General features: G+C 47.5%; 1 protein-coding gene across 2 annotated transcripts in view; it reads left to right on the forward strand.

The window, feature by feature from the left end:
- Positions 1–11,701, forward strand: part of rpgrip1l (RPGRIP1 like) — a 14,338-nt gene extending 2,637 nt beyond the window's left edge. Inside the window, exons 2-26 of one of the 2 annotated variants that reach the window (XM_017439839.3) lie at positions 318–413; positions 684–828; positions 1,480–1,793; positions 2,182–2,281; positions 2,481–2,612; positions 2,678–2,783; positions 2,864–3,010; positions 3,099–3,172; positions 3,784–3,923; positions 3,997–4,103; positions 4,182–4,232; positions 4,305–4,469; positions 5,129–5,246; positions 5,660–6,112; positions 6,732–6,856; positions 7,273–7,603; positions 8,395–8,648; positions 8,844–8,942; positions 9,039–9,107; positions 9,199–9,334; positions 9,425–9,522; positions 9,608–9,794; positions 10,346–10,430; positions 10,736–10,872; positions 11,189–11,701. In XM_017439839.3, the coding sequence (XP_017295328.2) occupies positions 326–413; positions 684–828; positions 1,480–1,793; positions 2,182–2,281; positions 2,481–2,612; positions 2,678–2,783; positions 2,864–3,010; positions 3,099–3,172; positions 3,784–3,923; positions 3,997–4,103; positions 4,182–4,232; positions 4,305–4,469; positions 5,129–5,246; positions 5,660–6,112; positions 6,732–6,856; positions 7,273–7,603; positions 8,395–8,648; positions 8,844–8,942; positions 9,039–9,107; positions 9,199–9,334; positions 9,425–9,522; positions 9,608–9,794; positions 10,346–10,430; positions 10,736–10,872; positions 11,189–11,292 (3,765 nt within the window). In that variant the 5' untranslated portion in view covers positions 318–325 and the 3' untranslated portion in view covers positions 11,293–11,701. Of the gene's footprint in view, positions 1–317; positions 414–683; positions 833–1,479; positions 1,794–2,181; positions 2,282–2,480; positions 2,613–2,677; positions 2,784–2,863; positions 3,011–3,098; positions 3,173–3,783; positions 3,924–3,996; positions 4,104–4,181; positions 4,233–4,304; positions 4,470–5,128; positions 5,247–5,659; positions 6,113–6,731; positions 6,857–7,272; positions 7,604–8,394; positions 8,649–8,843; positions 8,943–9,038; positions 9,108–9,198; positions 9,335–9,424; positions 9,523–9,607; positions 9,795–10,345; positions 10,431–10,735; positions 10,873–11,188 lie in introns of those variants that run through there. The other variant, XM_017439841.2, reaches the window with a different exon arrangement.
- The last annotated feature ends 312 nt before the right edge of the window (positions 11,702–12,013 follow it).

Below are 12,013 nucleotides of genomic sequence, written 5' to 3' on the forward strand. Positions count from 1 at the left end.
CACCTTTCTGTCTGCTGTCCTACCTGTCTGTCTCACCTTTCTGTCTGCTGTCCTACCTGTCTGTCTCACCTTTCTGTCTGCTGTCCCACCTTTCTGCCTGCTGTCCTACCTGTCTGTCCCACCTGTCTGTCTGGTGTCCAACCTGTCTGTCTGCTGTCCCACCTGTTTGTCTTCTGTCTCACCTGTCTGTCCCACCTGTTCCTCCCTTTCATCTGAGGCTTTAATTCTTGGTTTATGAATTTATTTTGGTTTTTTTTATAAAATCTCAGCTGCAAACATCTGATTATTGGATTTAATGAAGTTTATTTAAATTTCAGACAGAAACATGTCCTGTGTCCTGGATGAGACCGCTGCAGACATTCCAGTCAGGGACACGACTGTCCACCCGTCCCAACTCGCCGTTGCTCCACAAGGTGTGCTGCTACCTGTCCGCTGCATCTCACTTCCTGTTTTCACCTGTCTCAGACTACTCTCATGAAATGTTAAAAGCTTTTTGTTTGTAAACAGACTTACAGCTAGAATTTAAAAGCTTTGAACAAATTAAAAATGTGAAGATGATCCATTAAATCTGTGTTCCTGTCACTGATCTGAAACACGTTGAGTTTCTTTAGGAATGTTTGAACTCTTGTGTGAAGCCGTCTGCAGAGATGTTCTCAGATGTTTCGTTTCGGTTCTGTCGGCAGATCAGTCGACGTGTCAGAACGTTCGGACGCGACACGACATCTCCAAGGTCTCCAGGGAGGAGCTGGAGGACCGGTTCCTGCGCCTCCATGAGGAGACGCTGCAGCTCAAACAGCACGTCCACAAGCAGGACGACAAGATCAGGAAGTGAGACACACACACACCCGCACACACAGACACACACACAGTGTTTCTAAAAGGATCTGCAGCAGCGATTTCATCAGCAACACTTTAAAAAAAAAAGTTTCAGAAAAGAAACACTTTATTTTTCTGCTCCTCTGCCTCGTCTGGATCTGTTTGGAAAAGAAAGGCAGTACAGTATAAAAAACATTTGTGTTTCCTGACTTTTTTTACCCATTTTAATAAAAAAAAAAGTATAAAAATCTAGATTTCTGAAAATAATTTACTTCAACAGTCAGAATGCTGTTTTACCTTCTTTATAAATAAAAAAAGGAAACTTATTTCCATCAGCATCTTTCATTCCAGCTGTAATAAAAGGAGAAACAAAATGTTTTATTTTGTAATCTTCCTAAGTATAAAAAGATTTAACTGCAGCTTGTCAATCAAAGGTTAGCCCCGCCTTTTTGTTTTATTGTCGTCCATGTTTTATTTCACTGAAGTTTCATTGAAAAACTCAAAATGTTAAACATTAAAAAGCTCCAGCCTACGATTCCCATCATGCACCTTGGCTCCAACAGCAAACACCACTCAGGCATGTTTAATAAAACCATCTGAACCTGCAGCTTCATTCCCCAGCTGTCAGTCTGACTCTGTGACCCTGACCTTTGACCCCCCCAGGTTGGGCACGAAGCTGATGCGGCTGGTGAAGGACCGGGGGCGGATGGAGCAGCTGGCTGCAGGAGGAGCCCAGCCGCCCTCCAGGCTCCGAGACGTAGAGATGGAGGAGATGATGGAGGAGCTGCAGGAGAAGGTCAGAGGCCTGCAGGCGGAGAACGAGGGGCTGAAACAGCGTCTCCTGGTGGCCAAGCAGCAGCTCCTCAGCTCGCAGAGCCGCAGGCCGACGCCGTACGGACACGTCCTGCCCCGGGTCAACTCAGGCCTGAAGAAGCTCAGAGACGACATGTCCTCTCCGTCTCAAACACGTCCCCGAAGTGAGTCCACACACTGAGCATGTGCAGAAGAGTCCAGACTGTCCACATTCAATTCAGTTTATTTATAAAAGCGCAGATTCAGAAAAGTCAGCTCAGGGTTCTGTAGAAAGTTAGAAAATTTGATTTTTTTAGTACCTTTTAAAGATAAAAACCAAAATAACTTAAGACTCAGGATGAAATAAAAGGAAAACTACAATCAGATAAAAACAGATTCAACAAAATATCTAAAAAGATGAAGATGAGTCTTTAGATTCTTAAATCAACCTGAAGAGTTTTTACAAAGTTTCAACCTGCTGATCGGTCTGGAGTCAGCAGCACAGTAACTGCTGAGTCACCGTCTGAGGACAGATGTTCTCTGCGAGCTCAGCTGGATTTCGGTCTGTTGCAGGTCTGAGGAGTTTGGAGGAAGGTGGAAGACCTCCAATGGGCCTGTTGCCTCGATACGGACACAGTCTGCTGGAGGAGGCAAGGGCCGAGATCCGGAACCTGTGAGTTCTGCTGCTGAACGCTGAGTCAGCACTGTGGTGTTGTAAGAACCACCGGACCTGCTCTGATCAGTCCGTCTCTGTTCACTAAGACCTGATCGGGACAGAACCTCTTGTTGACCCGGTTTTGGCCCGGTAGAAGAACAGCAGCTGGATGGTTCTGTTAGGAGAAGAAATAATCTGGTGTTTTGTGGCGTTCCAGAGAGAACGTGGTGGAATCTCAGCAGAGCCGCATGGAGGAGCTGGAGGGAACGGAGGAGCAGCTGAGGGAGGAGCTAAGGAAGAAGGAGGTGGAGCTTGAGAAGCACCGACAGCAGCACACCTCCACCCTCAGGTGTGTGTCGGAACGCTCGGAGCTCCCGGCTGTAAACAAACATCTCACCTGCTGTTTTCTGACAGGTTGCAGGTCAGCAGCAACATGTCGATGATCAAACTGCAGAAACAGCTGGACGGCAGATCCAACGCCGTGATGGAGCTGGAGGGACGGTTCCTGCACCTGCAGGAGGTGAGACAGACCGTCAGAGTCAAACTGATGGAGACCAGGTGTGATGATCCAGATGTGATGAGGTCACCTGTGGTTTCCAGGCTCAGAAGACTCTGAAGGTGAGTCACAACGCGGCGATGGCGAAGGTGGACGAGCTGTCGGCTCAGCTGAAGAACGAGCGGCTGAAGAATCTGGAGCTGAACAAGCAGCTGCAGACCAAGAGCCTCACCGCGGTCCACGTGGAGCAGGTGACACACCTGCATGGGCTGAGCGGTTACCATGGTTACTGCAGCAGCAAATCACTCCTTACGTTTCCTGTTTCCTGTTGTTTGACAGCTGCAGCAACAGATCGGTGAGCTGGAGCAGGAGAGAGAGCTGCTGAAGGAAGACAACAAAAAACTGCTGAACAGGTGAGCAGGTGAACAGGTGAACAGGTAAACATTCTGCTGGTCAGAGCTTCTCTTCCTCAGAAATCTGAGGATTCTGCTGCAACAGTCAGAGAAACTGAAACAGTTTTACCTGAACTCACCTGAGAACGATCCAGCTTATCACTCGCAGAGGAAATTTATTCAGTTGTTTTATTTTAAAGAAAAAAACAAAAATGAAACAAAATAATTTAATTTATCATCTTGTCTTCAGGCAGAGTAAACTCAATTTGAGGTTTTCAGATCAAGCTGAGGTGAAGGACAGAATCAGGTTGTAGTGTTTGGTTAACGAGCTGTCAGTCGTTAACGAGCTTCAGCAGCTGATTGACAGCTGATGGTACAGGTTAAAATGAATTCAAAACAAATAAAACAGCTTGTTGCTGGGCAATATGCAAAGAGAAGCTTTAAGGCTCTTATTTCCATGTTGTCACAGGCAGTTTTACGCTGTTTGTTCTGACCCAAAAGGGGGCGGGGCTGTTTGAGGGACAAGGAAGTGACGTGAAGTTGTCAGCTGATCTGTCAGCTGGTTTAGGAGCTGATGTGTTAGTTCAGGCTGCGCTCAGGTGTGTCAACCAATCACATGCATCTGTTCGCAGCGCCTTCGATGCCTCGCAGCAACAGAAGTGGAAGCTTCAGGAGCAGCAGCTGAGGTTACAGATCTCTCAGCTGGAGACGGCGCTGAACGCCGACCTCGCCGACAAAAACGAGATCCTGGACAAAGTCAAGGCTGAGAGAGGTCCGTTTGAGTCGCACTGAAGGACGAGCGGATCCGGATCAGAACTTAATGTCTCTCTGTGGTTGTGATCCAGATAAAAATGGGCAGCTGGCAGAAGAAAACCAGAAACTTCAGATTCAGTTTCTGGAACAAAAGCAACAAGTGGAGGAACTGAAGAACCGCCTGAAGTTCTACAGCAGAGTGAGCCGCTTCAGAACCAGAATAAATCCAGAGATTCAGTGAAAAGCAGCGTCCTGACTTTGTTCCTGTTCTTTAAAGGAGAACGATTACAGCATGGCTGAGCTCACCGAGGCGCTGCTGCTCATTAAAGTAAGTTTTTAATGAAAATAAACTCTTTGCTGTTTCATCCTGACTTCACTCTCTCTCTCTGTCGCCCCTCAGAAACGTAAATCTGGAGATCTGGGCTTCCTGTCTGAGGTGGAGGAGAGCAGCACCACGGAGAGCTCCATCAGAGAGCTGCGAGCTGCTCACGCTGAAACCATCCAGGAGCTGGAGAAGACCCGGAACCTGCTGAACCTGGAGAGCCGCATCAGCAAGGACCACAAGGTGGACTTATCCTGATCCTCGTTTAAATCACGTTTACAGACGTGCAGGTGGAAAAGTTCAACTTTCTCCTCTAAAACCCAAAAGGAGTTCAAGACTTCTTATTTTGAAGAGGGTTGATGAGTTTTATTTTGAACCTCTCGGTCAAAACTTCTTCCTGTTTGCTCTTTAATTATTTAAACCCTGAATCCAGCCGACCCGCAGACTTTATCCTCCTGAAAATTAAAGATCTGGAGATGACAGGAAGTCTGAGATCCATGATGGAAACATACAAGAAGGAAAAGCATGATGGGTCATATCCTGAGATCCAGAATCTGACGGGTCGCTGGTGCCACAGAAATCTAAAACATCTCGACCCGTGAGCAGCAGAAGGTTCTGATGGTTTTTACTTTTAGATCTGAAGAGAAAATTCTGAGCTCAGAAATGAAAGTCAGTGAGAGTTTGGGTGTGTGACCTCTGACCTCTGAGCAGAGAAAACGACAGTTCTCCAGCAGAGAGAAACTCTGAAGTTTGTTGGGAAGTTTAGACATCATCAGACTAAAGCTGAAAACATTCTTCAGATACAGGAGGAATGTAGTCTTCAGCCTTTCTGTGTATCGTCTCTCCTTCTCGAGTCTTTGTGGAACTCGGTGTGATCCGTTTCCTGTTCTGCTGGTCGTCAGGCGGAGCTGGACGCCGTGGTGCAGCGGATGAACAGCAACAGAGTCGAGTTTGAGCAGAAACTGACTCATCAGGCTCAGCTGCTGGACTCCAGGGCAGCAAAGATCAACAAACTGGAAGGTATGATGTGTGGAATCAGAGCTTCTACGTTAAAACACAAAGACACAGAACCCAGCTGCTGGTGGGAGCAGAAGAACAGCAGGGAAATCTTATAAACTTTAGTTTCACAGCAGCTCGGATTAGATGATCTTATTGTGAAGTTCTGAAAGGAACAGTTTCAGCCGTTCCAGCAGCTCAGAACATCAAATGTTCTGCGTCCACATTTGGCCTCATATCGACTATTTGTCTGAACGCTGAGTCAGCATTCAGCTCTACTTATTTGTTGTTCCTTTTGTAGACTTTGTGCTGTTTTAGCCGTTCATAAATCCAAACCTTCATCTTCTTCAGTGACTTTCAGCTCTCAGCGTTCTGTGTTTTAATAAAAATCTTAAAGGATCCTGCAGCTCTGATGTTTTTCTGCTTCTGCTCCTCAGCTCAGCTCAGGGACATCGCTTACGGCACCAAGACCTTCGTCTTCAGACCGGACCTCCCAGGTGATGGCGAGGAAGATGAGTTTGATGAAACTCTTCACCTGGAACGTGGAGAGAACCTCCTGGAGCTTCAGATCGTCGGGGCCACGCTGTCTCCGCCCGCCCTGCAGGCGCTGGGTGACGCAGAACCCTCCACCTTCTGCACATACTCCTTCTACCTGTTCGAGCTGCACGCCACTCCGGTGGCGACAGGCTGCAGTCCCAAATACGGCTACACCTCCAGGTACGTGGTGAGCGTGGATGACAGCTTCCTGGACTACCTGCACAGGTGCTCGGTGACGGTGGAGCTGCACCAGGCGCTGGGGCTGGACTGGAGGACAGTGGCCACGGGACGGCTGAGGCTGCAGCAGCTGATGGAGCGGGACGGGAAGGTCCACGGCAGCATCCCGCTGGTCGGTGAGTCGGGTCCGATAACCAGAACCTGACGATCAGAACTCATCTGAGGAAGATCGTCTCTTCTTCATCACTAACAGGAGCTCGTTCTGCACCTTCGAACCCAGCTGTTAGTTACACACAAGCTTACAGCTGAAAGAAGCAGAACAGCTGAAAGCTAAAAGTAGCAGCTGAAGTGTTCGAGAAGCAAACTGAAACTTAAAGTAACAAAAAGAGATGTGGGTGTGTTTCTGTGGAGATAATATTTGTTTAAAAGTCACAGCAGCCATCTCCTCAATGAGATGAACGTTTTGATTTATAAACGTACAATTAAAACTATAAAAAACTGAATAAACCCGCAGAATCCTAATTATATGTGGTCTGGAAATGTGTCCAGTCATGAGCTACATATTTTAATCATTTTATAGATTAAATAAAAACAGATAAAAATGTTAAAGCCAAAGATAAAAACCAACTCAGAATCAGACCAAACAGCAGTTTTCTGTCCTCAGCCTCCAGAGGAACCACTGACCTGAAGTTCATTAATATTTAATAAAAAGATAAACATTCATGTGTCTGAAGCCGACGCTCCGGTGAGGTCTGACCTCGTCGGTGAATCAGGAAACCCGTCTGTGTTTGTCAGGAACACACGAGGAGGTCCGCAGCTTCGGCTCGGTGGATTACTGGCTCAGACTGAAGGTCCCGATGATGGAGACGGTCCGTTTGTACCGAGAGAAGCTGAAGGCTGCACAGTTCATCCACTCACAGGTACACATACCACAGTACTTACTGATAAATGCCATTACACTTCTTACAATTTGTGAAACCTTTTAATTACAAATTTAACCCGATCCAACAGGTGATTTGTACTTTAAACACATTTTCATTTAAAACTAATGGAAATTAAAATAAGTCCTTCCACCCAACTCCAACAAAGAAATGTCCACCGTGTTTAAAGATCGACACCACGGTCATTGTCAGGTTATTGGTACTGGTTACCTGGTAACCACCTGGTAATTACCTGGTACTGATATTGGTGCGTCCCTACAGAATCTGATATAATTATTCTCGTTTTTTACAGACCTGCTGATAAATTAGCTGTTTCTAATGAGCTTCATCGGACATTTTAAGCTCCTCAGAGTCTTTCCCTTCAGTTTCTCCTTCCTTATTTCTCCTGTCTGCAGCCGTCAGACAGCAGCAGGAACCAACTCTTCATCACCGTCCAGCGCTGCTCGGACCTCCAGTCCAGAACCTCCCAGCTGCCGAGTCCCTACGTCTTCTACAAGTTCTTCAGCTTCCCCGACTCCCCCACCGCCACCGTTAACGACTGCCGCCACCCCGAGTTCAACGACCTGAAGTCCTACTCTGTCCTGATGGACCTGGATCTGGACCGGTACCTGCGGTCTGAGGTGCTTCAGGTCTACGTGTTGGACTACAAAGAGGAGCAGAGGGACACGTACCTGGGGAAGGCCCGAGTGCCACTGCTGTCTCTGACCCAAGACCAGCTGCTCTCTGGTTAGTTGAGCCGGTTCTTCTGTTTTCTGAACCAATCAAATAAAACTTTAAACAGGAAGTTCAGTTCTCATTCATAGCATTCCTTTCCATGTGTCATTATGGGATACGCTCCGTCTGAGTCTCCCTCAGAATCTTTTATCTCATTCCACCAGTCCTGATTGGCTGGTGGAATGATGCCTGCGTCACCGACTCTTTAAGCAGCTCGCACTACGATGCAGCGCCGTTTAAAGACCTCTTCTGGCTTCGAAGCGTCCAGAGATCAGAGCTAATTCAGCTAACCCTCCTTCAACAGGCGCTAACTGGAGCACCTGACTCCTGTCCTGGTGAGTTTTCTGGGTTTTTCACATGTGCTAATTCTGTTTCTCCTTCAGTGTTCTTCTCATCAGTTGGTATGGACCATTTTCAGCAAGCATGCCAGTGACCCCCCCACGCCAGAGGAGGAGGAGGGCTCCTTCTGGTTGCTACAGATAAGCTGTCTGGGAATACGGGAGTCTCCATATCTGATAGTGAGACCCTGACACGATGCTCTGAAGGAGGACTTTAGGTTTCCTGAGTTATCCCGGTTCTCAGAGAAGCATGAGTGAGACGTTTCATCAGACAGGCGAAGCGAGAACAGGTGCTTATTTCTGATGGTGTCCTGCTTAAAGGGAAGGTGACGTAGGTGTGGCAGTCACCAGCCAATCAGGACTGGTGTAATGAGATGAATGCTTCTGAGGGGGTGTATGAACCCGGGTTACACAGTAACCTGAGGTGATTACATGTAAGTAACTCAGACTGTTTGGTCTCTTCAGGTGTGTTTGAGCTCTCCGACCCTTCAGGACTCCCCGCCGGCTGCGTCGAAGTAACGCTGAGGTGGAAGTTTACTTATCTCCCTCCACCCGGCGTCATTGCAGCTGCTGAAGAGCCCAGATTTACTCCAGAGGAGACTGTGGAGGTCGTGAAGACAGACCCAGGGTTGAAAGAGGTCTCGCTGCAGGACAAGAAGAAAGACGGAGAGCTCGTTGACTCCAACACTCGCTCTGAAGCTGCTGCTGCTGCTGCCAAAGTCAAGAGTCATTCCAATCATTTGTTCTTCTGTTTTTGATTTGATACGCCCCTCTGAAGATCACTGAATGTTAAAATAAATGATATAAAGCTGAGAATTACCCATAAGAAATGTCTGATGTAGAGATTTACTTCTTGGTTAAATGAAGTTTTCTGTTCTTCTTGGAGTCACTGCTCTCCTCCTAACATCCCTCAGGAGAAACCACCCAGACTCAGAGGACCGAAGACTCAGGAGAAGGACGGGCCGGCCGCCAAACGGGTCACATTTATGGACCCGGCACCTGCAGGAGACCAGGTGAGTCCTGAACGTTGAGTGCAGAACTGCAGAAATGTGACATCACCTGCTCAGCACCTGGATGTTTCTGTGATCTTTTGTTTTGTTTTGTGTCAGTCTGTGGAGCGCAGCTCAGCAGAACGTTCTCCAGACAAACCGAGCGGAACGTTCCCCTCTGCTGTCACGGTAAACCATCCCTGAATAAAAAGGAAACAATCACAGGTAGCTGCTTCGAGTTCAGGAGGAAACCTGCAGGTGTGTGTGTTCGGGTTCGCAGGTGGTGTCCAAACCTCCTCAGAAAACCACAGAAGAAGAGGAGGATGATGAAGAGTCTCATGTCTCTGAGGGACAGCTGGTTCCGAGTGCTCAGTCCTACTCAGACGACTCCGACATCTCCGAGGAAATTGTCGAAGGTCGTCACAAACTCTCACCTGTTGTGCTCACCTGTCCCAACAACAGGAAGCTGTTAAAGCTCAGCGTGGGATGTTCCTGTTTGTTTCCAGATGTGGAGGCGGCGCCGGCAGCTGCAGACCATCAGAAAGAGTCGACTCAGTCTGACAGCGATGACTGCATCGTTCAGGGGCCGTCTGCAGGGAGGAAGGTCAGTGAACACCTCGCTGGGTTTACAGTGGGCGGAGCCTGAAAGCTGTTTTGATTTAACTTCCTGCTGATGTTCTGCTCCTCAGCCGTCGGAGCGTCTGCGGGTGGAAGTCGTGTCTCTGAGCCTGACGCCGCAGTCCCGGCTGGCGCAGGACGACAGCGTGGTCCGACTGTTTGTGGAGTACAACTTCCTGGATCTGCCCACAGAGGAGACCCCCCTGTCTCTGCCCAAACCCCCCCAGGGCTGGAGCATCAACTACAACTACAGCAAAGGTTGATGGAGGAATGAACATGAACGGGTGCAGCTCACGTGTTTTCTCCTCAGGACTGAGATCAGATCTGTGCCTTTTAATGAAGGATTATCCTTCAGGTCTTTGTCGTGTCACCAGAGACGCCTGTCTGCACTTCACTCAGAAATAAAAACCTGCTCCAACACAAATAAACCTCCCTTCCTGCGGTGTTTAAACTCGGAGTGGAACCATGCTGCCAGCTTTCTTTCCAACATAAACTCAGGACTGAACCAGGCTGTTTGCTTTGAAAACATCTTTAATGTTTGGATTTAAAGCTGAACAGAGTAAAGTCTGTTGAACTTCAGAGAGACCAACAGATTCCCAACCTGATCTCATCAGATTATTATCAGATTCCTGTCTGCATTTCATCAGATTGTCGTTTAATGTTCCCGACCCTTACCAGAATCCTGTCAGAGTTTCTGCAGATTCATGTCTTTTAAACTTTAAATCGGATATTTAACATCCACACATTCTGCAACTACAAGAAAAACAGTTCAAACCTCAGTATTTGTCTGTTTGTTTGTTGTTCTGCAGTGATTCCCGTAGATGCTGAGAAGAACGTGGCGAGGCGGCGGCTGCTGAGAGACGTCCTGCAGGGTCGAAACCCTCAGATGGACAGGTGAGACAGGAAGTGAGACAGCTGACAGGGAGACAGACGCGTCACATGATGCAGTTTTCTCATGGTTTCAGTTCATCAGTCACAGAATATTTTAAATGATACGAACCAAACATTTCCACCTGAGATCAGTTTAAATGTTGGTCATTTTGCTTGTTTTGTGTCTTCGCTGCTGATACACAGTCTGACATTTTCTGCTGCATTCGAATGTTCATGATCCTCCCTGATGCTCAGTTTTTGTTGTTAAACTACAGAACCGGTTCTGGTTCTGATCGGGTTACTGACGGACCTGACTCGTTTCTGAACAGGGTCCGGTTCACGGTGGTCAGCGAGCCGCCGGAGGAGGAGGAGCAAGAGAGGGAGTGTGAGGATGTGGGCGTGGCCTACCTGAGGATACCTGAGATCCTGGAGAGACGGGAGGAGCTGACGGAGGAGAGGCTGAGTGGTCAGCATGCGCGCACACACACACACACACACACACACACACATTATTTTCACAAACAATCAGAATCAATAAATACACCTGACAAAGAAAAAACTTGATCCACATGATGATGATAATTTACTATTAGCACAAATCAAAAGTTTCTAGTTCTGAGGGTCAGTGAATGCATCACGGGAATAATTCAGGTATCAGAGCCCTGCAGATCCGAACGGACCTCTGAAGGAGACACTTTCAGACCCAGTTTGTCTTCCTGCAGCTGCTTTACCACCATCTACCATCTTTAAAATCTGTGTGTGTGTGTGTGTGTGTGTTGCAGTGCTGGATGTGGAGGACAGCAGCCAGGTGGTGGGCAGTCTCACCGTGTCTGTGGAGGGACTGGAGGTTCTGCGGGCCATCATGGAGGACCAGGACCTGGAGTGAACCTGGACCTGCCTCCATCGGGACGACTGGTGAAGATCTGAGGGTCTGGGTTCAGTTCGAGGGAAGGTTCTGGATGTGTTCACAGTTCCGAATCAGGTCAACCTAGTGTGTTCTGGTTCTGCTGGCCCAAACTGAAACATCATGACTTTTTCTCTGGAAGTGTGGATGTAGTCTGAGGCCTCGGGGTTCTGAAGGTTCTGGGTGTTGTGGGTCTGGCAGCAGGAGGTCCTGGATCCAGAAGCATCTTCATGTGAACTCACTGCAGCTGTTTGCTGACACAGATTCAGAGTTTAGTTCTGTTTTTGTGTTTGTTTCATGTTGATATTAGATTAATTAATTAATAATAAGGTCTAATTAACTATGAAGTGTTGAACTGTCTAATAATAAACTAAACAGATCTGACTTTAAATGCTCTGAAATTTATTTAGTTTCAACTAATTATTCTGAAATCAAACATTCAAGTGTTGCTTAAAAACATTTTCTGGGATTTTAAACCAGATTTTATTTGTTTGTTTTACCGATCAGAGATCAGATAATTGTTTTAATGATGAAACATGTTGAGCAGCTGCTGAAGGAGGTGAGCGCACGCGTGTGTGTGTGTGTGTGTGTTCAGTGTGTGTGTGTGTGTGTGTGTGTGTGTTCTGTGGGTGTGTGTGTGTTCTGTGTGTGTGTGTGTTCAGTCTGTGTGTGTGTGTGTGTTCAGTGTGTGTGTGTGTGTGTT

This window comes from Kryptolebias marmoratus, linkage group LG11 (genome assembly GCF_001649575.2).
Source record: "Kryptolebias marmoratus isolate JLee-2015 linkage group LG11, ASM164957v2, whole genome shotgun sequence".
Classification (NCBI taxonomy): domain Eukaryota; kingdom Metazoa; phylum Chordata; class Actinopteri; order Cyprinodontiformes; family Rivulidae; genus Kryptolebias; species Kryptolebias marmoratus.